At 50.1% G+C, this 20,309-nt stretch overlaps 1 protein-coding gene across 1 annotated transcript in view; it reads right to left on the bottom strand.

The window, feature by feature from the left end:
• NANS (N-acetylneuraminate synthase) overlaps nt 1-18,954 on the bottom strand; it is a 19,675-nt gene extending 721 nt beyond the window's left edge. Inside the window, exons 1-5 of the mRNA XM_004710989.2 lie at nt 18,796-18,954; nt 17,530-17,745; nt 9,292-9,391; nt 8,572-8,726; nt 370-636 (exon numbers count right to left, since the gene is read on the bottom strand). Coding sequence (XP_004711046.1) covers nt 370-636; nt 8,572-8,726; nt 9,292-9,391; nt 17,530-17,745; nt 18,796-18,927 — 870 coding nt within the window. The 5' untranslated portion in view covers nt 18,928-18,954. The remainder of the gene's footprint in view (nt 1-369; nt 637-8,571; nt 8,727-9,291; nt 9,392-17,529; nt 17,746-18,795) is intronic.
• Nucleotides 18,955-20,309: the final 1,355 nt, after the last annotated feature.

Genomic DNA, 20,309 nt, shown 5'->3' with positions numbered 1-20,309 from the left:
CAGCCCTCTGCTCCTCCACTGGGACCTCCCCTACATTAGGGGCAGCCTTCATGCATCAAAACCCTTCTCCCAGCGCCTCATTGGCCTGAAGGTTTTTCAGGGTCTACCTCCTCCCAGGGGCCCCAGTCTGGAACTCTACTCCCCATGCCCACGCCCACCCCCGCAGTGTCTTACAAGTCCTCAGACAACCCTCGCATCTGCCGGAATCTAAGACCTCTGAGGTCCATTGGAAAAATCCAGCATTAGCCTAGGGGCCAGGGAAGCTGTTAAAGTGTCTCTCATCCCAGCCCATGGAGACTCAGTGGGGCCGGCCCCCAGGCCTCATCACCTTGCCAGCCTGGGGGCAGAGGGGCCCACAGACCGACCCACCTTCTCATTGCAGGCCATCTCACAGGCCAGCAGCTGCTTAGTCGGGGAACCCAGGGCCTTTTCCACAAGGCGCACAGACCGCACCAGCTCGGCCAGTTCACTGGCGTCCAACGAGGCCGAGTGGTCGCTCCCCTTCCAGGTCTTGTCCAAAGTTATGTGACGTTCTAACACCTTGGCCCCGAGTGCCACGGCGGCCACGGATATGGCTATGCCCGTCTCATGTCCAGAATAGCCTATGGGAATGTCCGGAAAGAGCTTCTGATATTCCTGAGATGGAAAAGAGAGAGAGAAAGGTTATATACACACTCCTGGCGTCAGACAGATCTGGGTTCGAGGCCCGTATCACCTCCCACTAGCTGAGCAACTATGGGCAAGACAGGGAGGCGCTCGGATCTCGGCTTCTGGGGGCCTGTGAATGCACGGACAGTGCTCAGTACACAGTAAATACCAGCCAACACCAGTCAGTGGACGGCTGTTGCATTCATCAGGCACACGTCCTAAGAATGCTTTATACTGTAGAAACAGCCGTGCATGACCACAGAACCCAAACCAAATGCCTAGACTCCTTCGAAAGGCATCTGTCATGTGGAATTAGCCAGAGCTGCTGGAGTTGTGCACAAATATTACCATTAATAATACAGAAAACAATAACATAAAGCAATCCTGAGTGGAAGTGCTGAATAATTAATACATCTGCTATCTATAATTCACTGAATGCAACAAAAGATGTGCTAGGTCGCGTGAGTCTTGCCCGTGAGGGTGAGTGGAAGGCCTGACTACAGTGGGCAGACGGGGAGTTTGAATGAAAGGCTAGGACAGTCGGTGGCCAAGGCCTGAAAAACCAGCCTTCAGATGCCCGTGGGTTTTGGGGTCAGGGAGCTCAAACGGGGGTTAGAGCTTGGGCAGCGTCCTCCTAGCCCTTTGCCTGTCACTGTCTGTGGGCCAACTCCATCAGCTCCTCCTTGCAGCCCCAGAAATGTACATTCATTGGGGGTAAATTACGAATTAAAAGACAATGGAATTTTCCCACAGGCTTTGGCAGTCCCTTCACCTATGTGTGATTACCACGCAAAAATATTACAAGAACATTAATGGGTTAGCTGGCCCCTAGAGTGGCCGAGCCATCGAAGTCACTCTCGGCAGGACCCGGCATCAAGAGAGGGGCTGCCTGAACCTCAGGTGGGAGGGGAGAAAGGGGCAGGGTAAGACATCGAGAAGGAAACTCTGACATCACAGGAACGCTACGGTCAAGACTGTCTTCTGTGAGGGGCGGGGCGACAGAATTTCAGAGTTGTTTGAGTTCTTATGAAATAACATATTCGTGTGCTAATTTTAAAAATAACGTGATTCAGAGATGAGCTAGCAGTGCAATAAAGTGCATCCGGGCTCCGAGGGAGCAAGAACATTGTAGGTTAGAAAATGACCCTGCCTGCTTTCACAAGCACACAGTGTCCCCAGGGGGCAGCATGAAGGGAACACTGGTTTATTACAGTGTCCGCATTGGAAGTAGGTATATACACATGTATTTTTTCCCACAAAGTAAAAATTCCATTAATGTTACAATAATGTTTTTACATATACATACATATGAAGATGTGCAGCCAAAATGTTCCTTAGAGGCAAGGATGGCAAGACTTCATATCACATACTATGGACACGTCAGGAGACACCAGGCCTGGAGGAGGCTATCATGCTTGGTACAGTGGGGGCAGGGAAAGAGGAAGGCCCAGACAGGGCAGAATGGCCCAGTGGCTGCGACAATGGGCTCAAACAGCTACAACAGGGAGCATGGTGCAGGAGTGGATGATGTTTCGTTCTGTTGAGTGTATACAGTACCTGTGACTGGGAACTGACTAGATGGCACCGAACAACAACACACACATACACAACGGGTAAGAGCACTGCTGCTGGGGTCCTAACCCACGGGCGCATGGGTTTATTCCAAACAAATCATGCTGAAACACATTTCAGGGATCAGTGTTTGGCTACAGACAAGTTCCTCCAGTAACGCACTTGTCGGAGGGGGTCCAGTCCAAACAGTGGCTTCAGAAGGAACTGTCTGGGCCAGTTACATTCAAGGCAGAGAAGTCAGCTCATAAAGGTATGGAATGTGGGAAGCAGAGAACGGGAAGAGTGTATACAGATGAATCCTCTATTCTCATATATTAAGAAGCCTGGCAGACTGGGTTTCTGGGGCGGAGGGAGGCCTTCATCCTTGTGAGTTGGTGAGTCCCAATCATATGCTCATAAATTAATATTGTTGTCCACTATATCCTCCCATAATAATGCTACTAAAGTGGAGAGAGGGTGGGGTGGAAAGGGGGAACCGATCAAAAGGATCTACATATAACCTCCTCCCTGGGGACAGACAACAGAAAAGTGGATGAAGGGAGATGTCGGACAGTGTAAGATATGACAAAATAATAATTTATAAATTATCAAGGGTTCATGAGGGAGGGGGGAGTAGAGTGGGAGGGGGGAAATGAGGGGTTGATGCCAAGGACTTAAGCGAAGAGCAAATCTTTTGAGAATGTTGAGGGTAACGAATGTGCAAATGTGCTTTACACAATTGATATATGTATGTATTGTGATAAGAGTTGTATGAGCCCCCAATAAAATGATTAAAAAATAATAATAATGCTATTAAAGGGTACCTCTTACAAGCACATGGCAAAATGCAGTCTAGCCGTCAGCTTTATCTACAGAAGCAGGCATGTGCTATTGCTCTCTAGGCTCTGAAGACAGTCATGCCCCTTTCCTGCCCCCAGCACTGGTGTTAGGTGACTCCTCCAATATACTCACGGACCGTTAGGGTTGGGTAACAGCCCACTTTGTTACATATGTGGTTACCTGTAATTAGAGGGGCTTGCGTACCTCCTGAGAATATATAAACCTTGGTTGGAAATACATTCACTCTCTTTGCACAGGCCTGGCTCCTGAAGTCATGGAGGTCCAGAGGTGAGCATTTGCATGCTTTAGCTTGTCAGATATCTCTTTAATTTACCCCTCAATTACACAAACACCCCTTGGACCCATTCGATTGTAGGGGCTGGTACCCCACAATGATAACTGTATTTTGGGATCCCAAAGGGGCCATCCTGATAGATTTTTTCAAAGGACACAGGATGCTTGCAGAAGCTAATTATGAAGAACCTTTAAGAAAAGTGAGGTGACTTTCGGGAAGATGAGTGACACATACAGAGGGGCTCTGCAGAAATCAGCTCAGGAGGGTTACTAAGAGGGACATTCAACACTGCTGGATCGCAGGGGGAGCATCATAAAGATAAGTAGGCACAGATCCACAAGGTTTTGAGGGGCTGGGGCTTTTGGCTTACCACAGTGGAGGCTGGCTAGGGCTTGACCTTAGCCCCTAAGCCTCGCCACTGTCTCAGCTGTTTGGAGCCAGCGCAGAGGCTTTAGTTCAACACAGCCACAGCTTGCTGCCACCTTGGGACAGGGATTAAACACTTACAGCCCCACGGGCAGAGAACGGGGCTCAGCTATATTGTTACTTTTGTTTCGCTCTCTTATCTCTATCCCTCCACAGTCTCAGCAGGCTTAGTTAATTTTTTTCCCCTCCTCTTTGTCTCTTCCCTGTTTTCTCACACATCACTGCCAACCTCCAGACCACTCCCCTTAGCCTAGGGCAAGACACGATATAAGTTTAATGCAATCCCGATACAATTACCCTCAACTTTCTTCAAAGAAATAGAAAAACTGATTACCAACTTCATATCATATGGAGAGGGAAAAAGCCCAGAATTAGCAGAGAACTCCTCAAGAAGGACACAGTGGGAGGGCTTGCTTTACCTGACTTTAGTATATACTATACAGCCACAGTGGTCAAAATCGCATGGTATTGGTACAATGACAGATACTCAGACCAATGGAATAGAACTGAAAACCCAGAAATAAAATCATCAGCATACAGACAACTGATCTTTGATAAGGGCCCAAAAAATATCAAATGGGAAGCAGATACCCTCTTCAACAAGCGGTGCTGGAAAAATGGATATTTACCTGCAGAAAAAGGAAGGAAGATCCTTATCTTGCATGCACAAGAATGAACTCACGGTGAATCACAGGACTGGAAGTTAAACCCCAAACTATTAGGGCCATCAATGAGGGAATTGGGGCCAACATAAGAACTTTGGCCCAGGGAATACACAGACAATCAGAAATAGGGAAGGACACAGACACAGAGGAGGCACAGATTGACAAATAGACTTAAGATAAACACCTGTGTACATCGGAAGAATTCACCAAGAGAGTAATAAGAGAGTCCACGGACTGGGAAAACATCTTTAGCAATGACACATCAGACAAAGGCCTTATTACTAAAATCCACAATACTCTGCTAGCTTCCAAAAAGAAAAAAAACTAATTGCCTACTGAGGAGGTGGGCAAAGGACCTGAACAGAAGTTTCGCAGGGGCAGAAATCCGAATGGCAAATAACCATATGAGAAAATGTTCCCAATCTTTAGCCATAAAAGAAATGCAAATTAAAATAACAATGAGGTACCACCCAACACCCTCAAAGATAACCCAACTAAAAAAATCACAAAGCAACAAGTGTTGGAGGGGCTGCAGTGAGATAGGAAAGCTCATCCACTGGTGGTGGACCTGTAAGTATGTACAGCCACTATGGAAATCGATCTGGCGATTTCTAAAACAGATGGAAATTGAGCAACCATACGACCCAGCAATCCCCCTACTGGGCATATACCCAGAAGAGTCAAGAAACAAACCACGGCCAGACATCTGTGCTCCAATATTCATTGGGGCACAGATCATAACTGCAAGGAGTTGGAAAGAACCCAAATTTCCATCAACAGAAAAATGGATTAAAAAACTGTGGTAAATACACACAATTGAGTACTACGCATCACTAAAACGCAGTGATGAACGTATGAAACACATCGCTGCCTGGGAAGAACTGGAGGAAATCATGTTAAGTGAAGTAAGCCAAGCACACAAGGGCAAGTACAACATGAGTCTGCTGAGGTAAGCATTAAAAAAAAATGCAAATGGGGCATAGGGATAAAGCTACTGTATACAAATATTCCTGGAGGTAGGACCAGGTAGAATGGCAGAGGCCAGACCAAATCCAGGGATACATATGGTAGCCAATTAAAAATGAGGAGGGGGAAGGAAAAAAAAAAGAAATGGGTAGCGGGGGCATAGGGCACTAACCGTCCCAAGAGGAGGGTATTGTTTATATCTCCACAGAGAAAGAGGGACCATACTTCAACCCAGTAGCAATACTTCCGGGTTTACCCTCATTATGTGTGTGAATATAAAAGTATGCAGGAGCTCTGATGGCAAAATGGCTCAGCGCTCTGCTGCTATACCCAAAGTTTAAACCCATCGGCTGTTCCTCAGAAGAAAGATGTGGCGGTCAGTCCACTTCCACAAAGAGGAGAGCCTTGGTGAAGACAAAATGGGTGCACAAGCAAATGTGGTAATGAAAGCTGCTGCTGCTGCTGGCTTTTAAAAGAAATAGCACCAGGGGTTAAACAAGTGGCCATCTAGTGGGGAAGCAACAAAACGCACATGGAAGAAGCACACCAGGCTGTGTGATCATGAGGTGTCAACAGGAATAAGTATCAGACGCTCAAACACAAGCAGTCATGTTGATGTGAAGAAGCGGAGACAAAGTGGTGACCCATAACCCACCTGCAAGATAATTGGACAGTCTGTCACAGAAGGGCCACATGGGAAGGATGCTATATCCAGGGTGTAGGATAGCACTGATGAAACACAGAACTATCTTCTAGTTCTTTAATATTCCCTCACCTCCATATTATGGTCCCAGTTCTACCTCACTAATCTCATTAGACCTGTGTATATTCATTTGCATAATGAAGATCGTTAAATGCATGAAATCCAAGATAGATAGCCCTTCAGTCATAATAATGGGAGGAACAATTCCCTGAAGAATGTAAAGGGGTGGGGGTGGGGGGAACTGATGGCAATGATGACTGTATAACCCCACTTAAGGGGAAGGAACAACAGAATTGTAAATTAACGGTCACATTGGATGGTGTAAGATATGGCCAAATAAATAATAATTATTATATGTAAGAATAAGGGTTCCTGAGGGGTAGGTTGAGAGAGAGAGGGGATGAAGAGGAGCTGATAACCGAGAGTTCTAGAAGAAACGATGATGGCAGTAATTGTACAATTGTGCTTGATCTAATTGGATTATGGATTGTTATAATTTCTGTAAGAGCTCCCAATCAATTGATTAAAAAGAAAAAAGTGGAGAGCCTTGGAAACCCTCTGGGGTGGGTTCTAGTCTGCTCTGTCGGGTCGCTATGAGTCAGAATCGGCTCAATGGCAAGAAGTTTGGCTTCATATATCATTTTCCCCCTGATTGAGACACATTTCATGCACGACCAGGCGGTACAAAAGGAGTTAGCCTGAGAAAAGGTCATAGCCAAGTTCTAGCCCTAGCTTTGCCACATACATGCTGAAGAATTTCAAGCAAGTGAGCCCCTTTCCCCTTGGGACTGCCTTGCCTCTGTCCTCTGCCAAACGATGGAGTCAGGGTGGGTGGCAATATCCTGCGGGCTGTTGCTAGCCAGGAGAGATGCTCAGAATGATTGCCAGAAAGTAAGTCATTACCTGAAACATGATGAGTACAAGAAAGAAACGGTTCTAGAACTGACTACGGTGACAACTGTACAACTCTTCTTGATAGGACTGAACTAGTGAATTGTATGACATGTGGATGAAGTGTGAATAAAACTGCTAAACAAAGAAAAATGCTATCTGAAAACTCAAGCGAACAGGAAAAAAAAAAAAGAAAGCAGGAAACAGCACGCACCACACACCACATGGCAGAGAAAGGGCTCCTACAGCTCAGTATGAAAGCAAAGGCCGGCAAATAGGAAGCAAGGGCAGGAGCCAGCAATTTCTAGAAGACTGACCTCTGGTGGCCAATACACACGGTACAGCAAATGCATAGAAAGACCTCAGATTTATCAGGGAGAAATTCAGATTGGCTTTTGAAAATTCAATTCGCAGTCAGCCTCTTTAAAATGTAAGGAGCCCTGGTGGCGTGATGGTCACACATTGGGCTCTAACTGCAAGGTCAGCAGTTCGAAAGCACCAGCTGCTCCATGGGGAAAAGACAGGTTTTCTACTCCGCTAAAGAGTTACTATCTCAAGTAGCCATACCAAGAGAAGGGGAAGGTTGGGGGTGGGGGGCGGGGGTGGGATCCAAAGGGGGAACCGATCAAAAGGATCTACATATAACCCCTTCCCTGGGGGACAGACAACAGAAAAGTGGGTGAAGAGAGACATCGGTCAGTGTAAGACATGAAAAAATAATAATTTATAAATTATAAGGGTTCATGAGGGAGGGTGGGAAAAAATGAGCTGACACCAAGGGTTCAAGTAGAAAGAAAATGTTTTGAGAATGATGATAGCAACAAATATCAAAATGTGCTTGACACAATGGATGGATGGATGGATGGATGGATTGTGACAAGAGCTGTATGAGCCCCTAATAAAATGATTTTTTTAAAAAAGAGTTACAGTCTCGGAAACTCACAGGGACAGTTCTACCCTGTCCTATAGGGCCACTGTGAATCGGAATTGACTCGCTAGCAGGGGCTTTGGTCTTGTTCTTTAAAACATACCTGCTTCCTTAACTGCACAGTGGTTTGAATTTGATTCTGAACTAGCGAGACTTATTACAGATTTAATTGTGCACCCCCTCACAAAGCTAACTTCTGTAACTGTGTTGGGAAACGAGAGTCCTTGAAGACATTGTAGCAGCGAGGTCAACATGACATGCACTGTAGCCAGAGAGGTCCGGAGCCCTGTGACTGATGCCTGCATTAAAAGAGAAGACACCCAGAAGGAGACACAGGAAGGATGCCAAGACCCGGAGCCACCAGGAGGGAGCAGAGAAGGGGCGCGGGTCCTCTGACCAGGGCTCTGAGCTGGACTGCTAGCCTGCAGGCCTGTGAGAGCATAGATGTCTGTCCTTTGAAGCCACCCTGATGGTGGCATGCTGTGACACTAGCCCTGGGAAACCAATGCAACTGTCAGAGGAGGTGCATCTGGTGAAGTCTGTTATGGTTAGAATTGTGGTTATGAAAATGGCTACATCGTCCTCATAATAAATGACCCGAGCAGAAGACGACTTGCCGTGCCCGTTCAGAGCACACCCCCCGGCAGCGCCTGCTCACCGAGATGACCCGCAGGTTGACGTCCTGGGCCTCAAGCGGGTATGCACTGGTGCACTGGAGGAAGCAGAAGTTGGGGTTGAGGGGCTTCACGATCTGGTAGACTTGCTTCATGGTCTCCATGGACTGCATCCCGCTGGAGATGACCATTGGACGACCTGAGGGACACAGGAGCAGCTCATCCTTGAGGGGTGCACCTCCCTCCAGACACATCCCTACCGTGGGCCCCGCTGTTTACAGCCACTCTGCAAGCATCTCTGAACACGGGGCTAGCTGTGGTGGGGCACAGATGAGCTGGGCCGGTCCCTCCTCCGTAGTATTATGACAGCCATGTGAAGTGAATGGAGAGGGCAGAGCACCGGTCTGAGGAAGAGGCGGTCCAGTCTGCAAGGGTGAACTCTGACCCCAGAAGCAACAATCACCGGAAGACGTGCACAGCTCCAGCCCGAGGTGGCTGGGAGGAGATCATTCAAGGCTCAAAATCACTTTGCAAGCTTAAAGGTCCTGTCCAGTGTCCTGGGCACTGTAGTGTGTCTTCTGGTACTCTGCAAGGGCCGAGCTTCCTCTGACAAGCTTTATAAGGTCTTGTCCCACCCTGGGTCTCACAAAACAGTGGAAGCATTTTGCTGACTTTGAACTCAGTTTCTAGGGTCTGTCTTTGTGGGCGTGAAGCTAAACGACTCCCTGGGATTTTAAGTGCAAAAAAATGAAACACTCACTCACCTTTTTTGGCTGTCTTTTCCAGATAAGGAAAATTGTTAGTGTCCCCAGATCCAACTTTGAAAAAGGGGACGTTCAGTTCATGCAGGAACTCAACCGCCATCTACAAAGATCCAAGAACGAGCCCCTTGTCACCACTGGTCACAGACATGTCCTCCCCCTCCCTCCCTAGCCCACAGAGGGGAGCCCAACAACTTGAAAACAGACAAAGATTTGTTATCAGTCATTTCCACTCATGAGAACATTCCCTCTTTCACATCCACCCTCCACTTGTCCAACAAGCACTTAGGAGTGACCAGCACCGGCTGCTGGACTCAGGCGCCCGTCCAGACCCTTCCATCCCCAGGGACCCGCAGCCCAGGGAACAAGCTCAAAGGTTAGGGCCTCACTGGGGCCCAGAACACCAGGCAAGGAGAAAATGAGAATCCCTCTAAGGCAGTGGTGCTCAACCTGTGGGTCCCGACCCCTTTGAGGGGCGAATGACCCTTTCACAGGGGTCGCCCAATTCATAACACTAACAAAATTGCAGTGAAGTAGCAACGAAAATAATTTTATGGTTGGGGGTCACGACCACATGAGGAACTGTCTGAAAGGGTAGCGGCATGAGGACGGTTCAGAACCGCTGCAATGGGCAGGACAAGAGGCCATTTCTTTCTTGCCAAAGCTGTGGAGGGAAATGGGACGTTTTATGGCCCCACCCTGACACAATCCAAGCCATTCTCTGGGACTCACCGCAAGGCTCAGGGACTCATAATCGCTAACAGAAACTTGAAGGAATCAGGAAACAACTGAAAAAGTCTAAGACTCACTTCACAGTTAAGTTACAAGAACCTAAAATTCTAGCTTTTGGGGCGGGGGGTAGCTGAAAGATGTGGGGGAGTGCCAAGTTCTCTGGAGGTCTCCAGCCTGAAATACTGCTTGAGTTTCCCATGACCCTTTGGAAGACTTGAAGTTCTAAGGCCAAGCCTTCTCACACTTTCATATGCCCACCGAGTCTCCCCAGGGAAAGGTGATGCAAATTCCGCCCCACCAACCCCACCCCTGGTGGGGACCTGAGAACCCCCAATGCCCCCAGAGCTGCTGCTGCTGCTGCTGCTGCTGAGGTATGGATTCATGCATGAAAAGCCCTGGGCATGGGGGTGGCAAGGGCCAGGATGAGAAGGCCACTCTTCCCCTCAGCTAGAAGCTGTCCCCTTCTAGAAAGCTTTCCTCCTGTGCAAATCCTCTTCTGAGCCCGCTAGCCCTTCACTGCAGTTCTCCTTCACCACCACCTCCGCACTGCTTGCTCTCTCCTCCTCCTTTCTTGTCTCTTCCCAAGGTTTCCGTCTGTCTTACTATCTTACCCTGCTTCATAGGAGGGGGCGTAAAAGGCTTGGGGGACAAGCAGAATGGAGAGATAGTGAAAATCTTCCATGAACTTTTGGAAGCCCCTCCTATGTCTCTCTCACTGTTAGCCAGCCAGTCCTCGGACGAGAGTGAAAGCACTGGCTCTCCGCATGGGAACACAGCAGCAGCCCCGGTGGGCGATAGGAATGGTGATGAACGTGGCTGCAAGTCAAGAGGCTGGTGGCAGAACCCACCTAGAGGTGCCTGGTAAGACAGGCATGGCGGTCACTTCCAAAAGGTCAGAGCCATGAAAACCCTACCACCAGGCAGTTGGGTTCTGAAAGACAGAGGATCACAGAGTTAGAGGCTGCCCCAAAACCAGGGGGAGAAGAGGAGGGGGGTCAGAAAAACTCGAGGGGTGGTTGGGACTAGTGCTGACCCATGGCCCCACTAGCACCCAATGTCACGGGCAATGTGTGTACTGGTTGTTGAGTTGACTGTGTATACTTTCACCCCAAACACAAGGTCTTTGGCTTTTAAAAAGAATCGGTTCCAGGGCAACCAGCAGTGGAAAACTTCTCACTGTCCCTCCCTCTCCCTCTCTCTGGCAGCTGAAGAGGGCTGTCCATGAAAAGTGGGGGAAACCCTATACTAAGTTGTTTACTTCTGCTTAACCTGTGGGAGGGTAGCTGATGATGAGGCTGGTGAGCACCCTCAAGTGATAGCGGGGTGAGCTTACCGAGACAGAGCACCAGGTAGGGTAGATAAAGGAAAAACACATCACATCACCCCACCGAGGCTACACAATCCACAAGAGACCTGGTAATGTTCAAGTGTAGAGGGGAAAGGACAAATCCCTGCTCCGGAAAGCAAAGGCTCCCTTGGCAGTTCTGGGAAACTAGCCCCACCCAGGGGCCAGTTGGAAAGCTGCCGTTTCAGAAGGATTACCCTGCTAAGGGGATCACTGCCGCAACCCAGAAGTGTCTGTCCTTTGGTCCTGCTGCGGCATCACTGAGCCCCCAGGCTCCCCTCAGGTCAGGTGTGAGCCCAGGAGCCTGGTCTCTGTTGGGCTCTTTGGCTCCCCTAGCCCTGCCCACCCACTGTCCAGTCCCCTCTCCATCTGGAGATAACCTCATAGCTCCACTCTCCCTCCCTCCCACAGCACAGAGCCTGTCAGAGTCTGAAAGGAACCCGGCCAAGTATGACTCTCTGTGGGTACCAAACTAGGTAAACAAGCTCATGTGGGTGCCACACGGTGTTGCCATAGCTCCCGCTGGGAAGGCCCCGGCAATAAAAGTACTGAATGTCTTTCACACAGTGCCCCAGAACTGACTCCACACTCCGACCTTGAATGACACAGAGTGTGGGGAACTTCACCCCTTCTAACTCCATTCATCAGTGAGGATGGATCCTATGTCCCCTTTCCACACTGTGTCCTGAGAGAGTCTGGGGAAACAGAGGAGTGATGTTAGGGGTTTTCTAAAGCCCCTTCCTCTTCCCTCAGTGTTTGGATCCTGTAGGAAAAGGTTAGGACGCTTCGGGTGGTGAATGAAGGTGCAGAGCTGGAAAGGGGCGCGGCCTGCCTGGGCCTGTCAGAATGGAGCAGCAGGGGCTCTGCTGATGGAGGTGGAAGGGCAGGGGAGCGGAAGAAAGGACGGGCACTGAAGAGGCAGGTGTCTGGATGGGCTTTTATGTGAGGGAAGCATGTGTTCAGGGGTCACCTCTGCCGGCCCACCTCCTTTGTTTCTCAGTCACACTCTCCATTGGGGCAATCAAGCTCTCTGTGCACTTTTGGCCAGGTGTCTGCCCCGAGAGTTTTCTTGGCCTCCATAAAATTCAGGCACGCCTTAGCCTTCATCAGCACAGAGAACACCTCAGAAGAGCAGAGTAGAGGAAATTGGCCTTCAATAAATGTCTACTGTCTACAAGGAAGTTAGAGCTGCCGCTTTGCACCTGGAACAAGGACCTGTCCCACTCACACAACCAGGCAGACAGGAAATGCTGGGTCAACAAAGTCGATGAACTCTTCTTATGAGGGCTCTCAGAATGCATGTTACAAACGGTTCCGGCTTGGCTGCGAATGGAAAGGCTCCCTGTTGGAATCCACCCGCGGGTGCTTTGGAAGAAAGGCCTGGGGATCTGCCTCCAGAAGATCGCAACCACTGGAACTCCTGTGGAGCCAAGGGTCCTCTGACACCCTGGTCCTCGGGCGTCCGTACCTCCCTGCCATCGAGTCACTTCGGACCCAGAGCGGACCCTGTGGGACCGAGGGAAACACCTCCTTTGGGTTTTCAAGGCTGAAAATCTTAAAGGGGCAGAAAACCTCATCCTTACCCACTGAGGGCCTGGTGGCTCTGAACTGCTGACCTAGTGGTCAGCGTACCCCACGACACTCCCTGGGCTCCTCTCAGGTTTCCATGTAGAGAGCGTGTCTTCACCTCTGTGGTGGTTACGTAATCGGGTGCCAGTTTGGGACTTGAGAGGACTCAGAGTGAAGGGATGGAGGCTAGCCCGTCAATCAGGTCACAGTCAGAGGCCTCTGTGCGAGCCTGGGGTTTTCCTGAGAATTCTGGGAACTCTGGTATTTCCTCCTTGAGGTGGAAGAGTCTCTCTGCTCACCTCTCTGCCACGTAGAGACCCCTGCCAGTGCTGACATGCTTCCAATGCCACCGGATCCACAAGACTTTGCACCCACCGGTCTTCCTGCATTCGGTGTCATTGCATGTGTTTCATGAGTCTGAAGAAGACTTTATAGTTGGTATCAGACATATGGGCTAATTTTGGACTTGATCTGGGCTGGGCTAGGGTGTTTCTTCAATATTTAACCGCTCTTGTATATAAATCTCTTTCTTATACACATGAGTGTCCATGTCTACTCGGACTAACACAGCCTCACAGCCCATGCCCAGGCCAGTCAAGGACCAGCTGGGCACACAGGGCATTCTGAGGACAAGGGAGCCTGCTAGCCCAAACCATTTGCAGCAGAAAAAGGTTCTGAGCAGTGGTCACAGCCAGGAGTCAGTGGGTGCTGCCTGACATTGTCCTTGCACCCTACAGGCTGGTCATCTTCAAGCCGCACTACAGCCCTGCATGGTAGGCACTTTTATTATCCTGTTTTACAGACGGTGCAACTAAGGCTTAGAGAGGTTACATGCAGAGCCCAAGCCCACACAGTGTCAGGGTTGAACTCAGTGGGGCTCAAGCTCACCCGCTTTATCACCAAACAAGGCTTCTTGGGGAGTCTGAGGCGGGAAAGAAACCACGAAAAGCACGGAGGTGTCCCCCAACAACTAAACACCCAGCATCCCCTTGATCTCCCAGCTGCTCCAAGTATTCAACTAGAAACCACCTGGAAGGAACAACCCAAGGAAGTCACTTCCTAGGCAGACTCATCGAGGCAAGGAGATGTCCTTCTTCCTGTGGAACACAGACCCAGGACGCTCTGGTGCTGACACCTTTTCACCTGGCCAGAAAAGTCCTCCTTCCAGGTGTAAGGCATCTGATGACGCCCTCTGGTTCTGTGCCTACTCGGAGGGAAGGCCTGGCAGAGCTGTTAGTGTTTGGCGCCACAAAAGAGGAAGCAGAGGCCCTAGCAGGAGGGCTTGCCAAGGCCACACAGACACAGCCAAGCCAAGGAAGAGCCCAGACGGCCTGAGCCTTCCGCTGCTCATTCACAAACAGCGCTGACCTTTGCTGAGCGCTGACTGCAGCTGACCGTTCTGGGAGGGAATGCACGTCAGCCTCACAACTCTGCTCCCATTTTATAATGGAAGAATCCGCAGAGGCATATTCAAACTCAAAACTGAGCTCTGCATGCATTTAATCACCAGACTATGTGGCAAGGGTGTATACCAGAGCAGGGTGCGTACTATATACTGTATGGGGTGTGCACTATACAGCAAGGGTGTGTACCACAGAGCAGGGGTATGTAGTACACCGTAGGGGCGTGTACCACACTGCATGGGTTTCTGCCAAATAGCAGGGGGCATACAGCAGAAATTCTCAAACACTTTGGTCTCAGGACATATTTACCTTCTTAAAAATGACTGATGACCCTAAAGAGCATTGGCGTATGGAGTTCTGTCTACTAACATTTACGATCAGCACCCCGAGATGCCTGGCTGGCTATGGGCTGATGTGGTGAACCTGCCCTCACAGAATTGCATAGCACTCTGCCTTACATATGTGATCTCACCTGCTTGGAAAGACAAGCCTGCATGTGTGTGTTTCGAATCCGGCCCCAGTCTCTACACCTCAGGAAACAGCCCAGGCATGGAGGCAGCAATGACATTATACAGTGGTTGGAGGGCAGGCTCTGGAGTCACAACACCTGGGCTGGTTCATTAGCTATTGGGTGTCAGTTTTCTCATCTATAAAATGGGTATAGCAGTTGTCCAACCTGAAGGGACTGCTAAAAAGAACAAATGAATCCATATATTTGAAATATTTAGCACAGTACCTGGTACACACTACCCCCATGAAATGGGGCACAGCAGGGATAAAATATACGATTGTACATGGAGATCCTCTGCAGACTCAAGTGTGTAATCTAAAGGTTGTTCTCCGCGGTCAGCAAGCTAACCCTGACAGATGGCAGCAGCCCCGTGTGTGCAGAGCCGCCCTGCTCCCCGGGGCTTTCAACGCTGTGACGCTGAGAAACAGCTGGCCAGGCCTGGTTTCTGATCCACCCCTGACTAGTCATCAAGCACCTCACTGTTTGTAACACCCCAGGATTGCTTCATCTAGAGAGAACTATTAATATCAATTATTACTAAAGGCATATTGGTCAGAAGCTCATGCTCCTGAGTGCTGTGAATTAAGCAATGGATTTGGTGTCCAGAAAGTAAAGTCTGGAACAAAAAATCATATCATTGTGTGTTCACCTCCCCGATACGATCGCTGAAGACAAATGTGTGCATAAGCAAATGTGGGGAAGAAAGCTGATGGTGCCTGCCTATCAAAAGATACAGCGTCTGAGTTCTTAAAGGCTTGAAGGTAAACAAGCAGCCACCTAGCTCAGAAGCAACAAAGTCAACATGGAAGAAGCACACCAGCCTGTGCGATCACGAGGTGTTGGAAGGATCAGGTATCAGGCATCATCAGAACAGTGCAGGGAGTGGAGACCCAAAGCCCATCTGTAGGCAATTGGACACCCCCTTACAGAAGGGTCATGGGGAGGAGAGGAGCCAGTCAGGGTGTAGTGTAGCAACTATGAAACATACAACTTTCCTCTAGTTCCTAAATGCTTCCTCCCCCCACCACTATCATGATCCCGATTGTACCTTATAAATCTGGCTAGATCAGAGGATGTACACTGGTACAGATAGGAACTGGAAGCACAGGGAATCCAGGGTGGATGATCCCTTCAGGACCAGTGGTGGGAGTGGCGATACCAGGAGGGTGGAGGGAGGGTGGGGGGGAAAGGGGGACCCGATTACAAGGATCTACATGTGACCTCCTCCCTGGGGGATGGACAACAGAAAAGTGGGTGAAGGGAGATGTCGGACAGGGCAAGATATGACAAAATAATAATTTATAAATTATCAAGGGTTCATGAGGGAGGTGCAGCGGGGAGGGAGGGGAAAAATGAGGAGCTGATGCCAGGGGCTTAAGTGGAGAGCAAATGTTTTGAGAATGATGAGGGCAATGAATGTACAAATGTGCTTTACACAATTGATGTATGTATGGATTGTGATAAGAGTTGTATGAGCCCCTAATAAAATAATTTTTAAAATAAGTAAAGTTTGAAATCACTTAAGTTTCCCACAGGCTCGGTTCTGTCTCCCTGACTGCTTTGCGGAATGACCCCAGGCCCAGCTGGCTTTTTGTGTGTCAGAGTTGGAACAGTGGCATCACAGGGGGGTGGGGGCAAGAAAATGAGCTGGGGTCTGCTCCCAACAATCTGGATGTCCACAGAATCCAAGTAAGCCAGGAGACACAAAGGTGTCCTTAGGCTTCATTTAACAAGCCATGACTGGGAAGCTCGCCCAGGAAGCCCACAGCACAGAGAAAGGGCATCCTTCTCGGCACTGTTCATAAGCACAATTCAAAAGTAGTGGAGCAATCAGGCTCGTCACAGCACGCCCCCTCCACGAGAATGAGTATACTGCTTTTAAACACCCAAAGCACAAGAAAGGAGGTAAAACGCTGTTGGTATAATGTTAACTGAAGAAAAAAGCATGACACAGAACAAAATGTCACAAACACTACCACCAGGCAATACAATACGCACATGGACCTGGGGAGGAAATAGATTAAAAGAAAGAGCTGCAATGTAGGAACTACTGTGCGTCAGTCTTTCTGGTGTCTTCTTTCTTTCCTTCTCCTGTTTTCTCTGTTTGTAAAGCTATCCTGTGTTTAAAAATTTTTACAAGTAAAGGTGTTTCACATCTGAAAAAAAAAAGAGCACTCGAGAGAATCCTAAGGGGGGAGGTCACACAGTGGATGGCAGCCAAGACCTGGCACCATCTGGACTCTTCCAGGATGTAGCCAAACCCATTCAAATCAAACATGATAAAAGAAGCCGTCCTGTGACCACCCTCTCCTGCATCCTGCATGCCACTCCCTTCCGGCCGACACCACCATCACCCCTCCCAAGCTAGCCAAGGCCACTTAGCAAGTGGCACTGCTGTCAGAATCCTAGTTCCCCAGACCAGGCAACTTTGCACTGGGACAACGCAGGGCAGCTAAGGTTTTCCACAAGCTCGAGGGATTCTGGGGCTGCAGCATGGCTGCGCCCCGACTGCCACTTGAATCCCTTCTCACAAGTTGTCACTCAACTGGGGTCTCCCCTTGCCCTCCCGCTTAGTTTGGCGTGGAAAAGTGAGCAAGGGCTGGGGCTGGCTCCAGGCCGCAGTCACCAAACCACCTGTAGCCCCCTAACAGGGCGTGGCAGTTCTGCAGCAGAGGGCTCACCTCATCCATGCCCGAGGCGGTGAAGAAGATGCCGATCTCGCTGGCATAGCTCTGCAGCTCCCGGTACTGGGCATGGCTGAACTCCAGGTAGCGTTTATGCTCCCCGTATGTCTTGCCCCAGGAGTGCTTGGACGTGTAAGGCCTCTCCAGGGCCCTCCGGTTAAACTTGTATTCCAGCTCACTCTTCTGGAACTTGGCACAGTCGGCTCCGCACTCCTGAAACACACATCGGGGCTCCTTTCAATGACCGGGCAATGACATGCCACCAGGGCACGTTGTTCGCAATGCATGAAGGTCCTCGGAGAAGGAAACCAGAAGAAGCAAGAAAGTCGGGATGGAAAGAGAAGGCTATTTGGGGGTGGGGGCTCCCATCTATCTTCTTGCTTTTTTTGTTTGTTTGTTTGTTTGCTTTGCATTGTAATACTGAAAAAGAATGAATCGAAGAGCTAACAAAAAATGGAAGTTCTATGGCTCAGTCAAACAAACACTGTCGATGTGGGCTTTCACGCTGACTGCCCTTCACTGGGTCCCATCCTGTCTCTGGGCAGGGTTTCCAGCATCTAAGTAGCAGCTGGGGCTAGTGCCAGACTCCTCAACCGTTCGGCTACACGGGAAGGACCCAGCGCTGGCCCTGTCCCTCCCACTCTTACTGCACTAACAGCAGCCTCACTTTTCCCTGGTGCTCACTTCTGCTTTGTGTGTGTATGTGTGACACTTTTATTTGAAATCAAACATAAAAGTGCCCTGCCTCGGTGACTTCTGTGTTTGACATGATGACCTCATTTGATCCTCTAATCAAATCTTTGGAATGATTAGTATTATTAGCAAGTAACTAGCTCAGCCAGCGTGCAGCTTTTAACCACCTCTTAATCCAAAGACAGGAAAGGGCAAGCGAAAACGACATGGGCAACTTCCGGGAGGCTTTCAAGAGGTGACCCGGACTATGCGAAGGGGCCGGACCCGTGAGATCCTTTGCAAAGGGTTTCCACTCTCATTTTGCCCGCGGGCAGCGAGGAGCCGCTGACGTGTCCTGCAGGGCTGTGACCGGATCGACTCCGAGCTTAGAAAGAAAGATCTTTCTGGCACCAGAGAGGGAGCGCAGGTGTTGAATACCAACTGCTGTGGTGCCAACAAGTCGGACGGGTGGCAGAGGGACCAGAGCGTCACCGACGGAAAAAGAAACCGGACCGCTGGCCGGGAGAGGCAGGCGGCGCCGCGGCCCTGCTCCTCGCCCGGCCTCCCGCGCTCCGCCCGCGCTCCCCTCACCTTCGCCGTGCGGATCATGCGCTTGGCGATGTCCAGGTCGCCCTGGTGGTTCTGGCCGATCTCGGCGATGATGAAGCACGGATGCTGCCCGCCCACCCAGCGCCCGGGACACAGCTCCAGCTCCAGCGGCATCGCGGCGGCTGGCGCTCGCTCGGCGGACACACGGACCGCTACCGTCTCACTGCCGCCGCCTGCGGCCTGTGAGGGTGACAACCCGCAGCCCACACGCCGACCCCGCCACGTCAACCCGCGGCCTCCGGGCAGCCAATCCCTGGGGCCCGCCTCGCTCGCGACAGCCAATCGGAGGAGAGGGCGGGGCGACCGCCGCGTGGGCGGTCGGCGGAGTGCGTCGGGTCGCTGAGCCCCGCGGCGCACGCAGGCTCCGCCCTCGTGGTGTCCCCCACGGAAGTTCCGGCGCACGCGCTTCCCTGAGGGGCGGCGGCGGCTCGCGCGCGCTCGCCCGAGACCCAGCCCGTCTGGGACGGCCCTGGCGGCGGGCTGGTGACGCGCGCGGCCGCTGACCGCGAGGTCCGCTGGAAGCACGGCTTTCCTATCCTGCGTTTCCGGAAACCCACGGAGACAGATCCACCCTGCCCTTTAGGCTCGTTTGGGTGCGGATAGACGGAATGACAGTGAGTTTGACCTTTTTAAAATTATTTTTTACAGGTTTATTGGCACACAATCCACATATACAATTCAGTAGTTCAGTCATCTCAAGGAGACTTGTATAATCATTACCGCAATCAGTTTTCGAATACTTTTTTTTTTAACCCCCAGCGTTAAATTGCTTTTTAAAAGTTGTGAAATCACAATCAGGTGTAGTCATCCCTTCCCCCTCCCGCATTCATTGTTTACTCCCCAAATCTCTTCACCCTCTCTCTCTTGCCGCGCCCCTTACATCCTCTGTAAACCCTTGAATCCGTTTTTTTAATATATAAATCATTTTATTGGGGGCTCTTGCAGCTATTATAATAACCCGTACGTCAATTGTATCAAGCACATTTGTGTATATGTTGCCATCATTTCCAAAACACCTTTCTACTTGAGCCCTTGGTATCAGCTCCTCTCTTCCCCACCCTCCCACCCTCTCGAACCTTTGTCATTGAATCAGTTACTATCGCTAAGAATCCACTCCTACACTTCACAAACTGAAAAACTGTTGGACATGAACCGGACAAGAACAACTCAGTCTTTGGCACAAAGGGAAATAGTTTTTCAAAAGGGGACAGAAAAGAAATAACCCTGCGCAGGGACCGGCCACCTGAGTCTAAAGAGAATGAGTGACTGGCCCCAGTTGATCACAGAATTAGGTTTTTATAGGGTTTCATCAAACAGTTGAGCTGTGCAGCTGTGTAAGCAAGCTGGTACAGAAGCAGAACTTGCGGTTAGCCAATTCAGCACAATTTACTGTTACAAGATAGTCTGTTGCCGGTCCTGAGAACAAGGGACAATTTCCAGTTTGAGGAACAAGGGGCTACAAAGGCCTGAGGTTGCCCTTATGGTCTGGTGCAGAA

This window comes from Echinops telfairi, unplaced genomic scaffold (genome assembly GCF_000313985.2).
Source record: "Echinops telfairi isolate 266 unplaced genomic scaffold, ASM31398v2 ScPeMD7_7410;HRSCAF=8448, whole genome shotgun sequence".
NCBI classification, from domain to species: domain Eukaryota; kingdom Metazoa; phylum Chordata; class Mammalia; order Afrosoricida; family Tenrecidae; genus Echinops; species Echinops telfairi.
The sequence above is the reverse complement of the archived record's forward strand: the minus strand, read 5'-3'. Positions and strand labels throughout refer to the sequence as shown.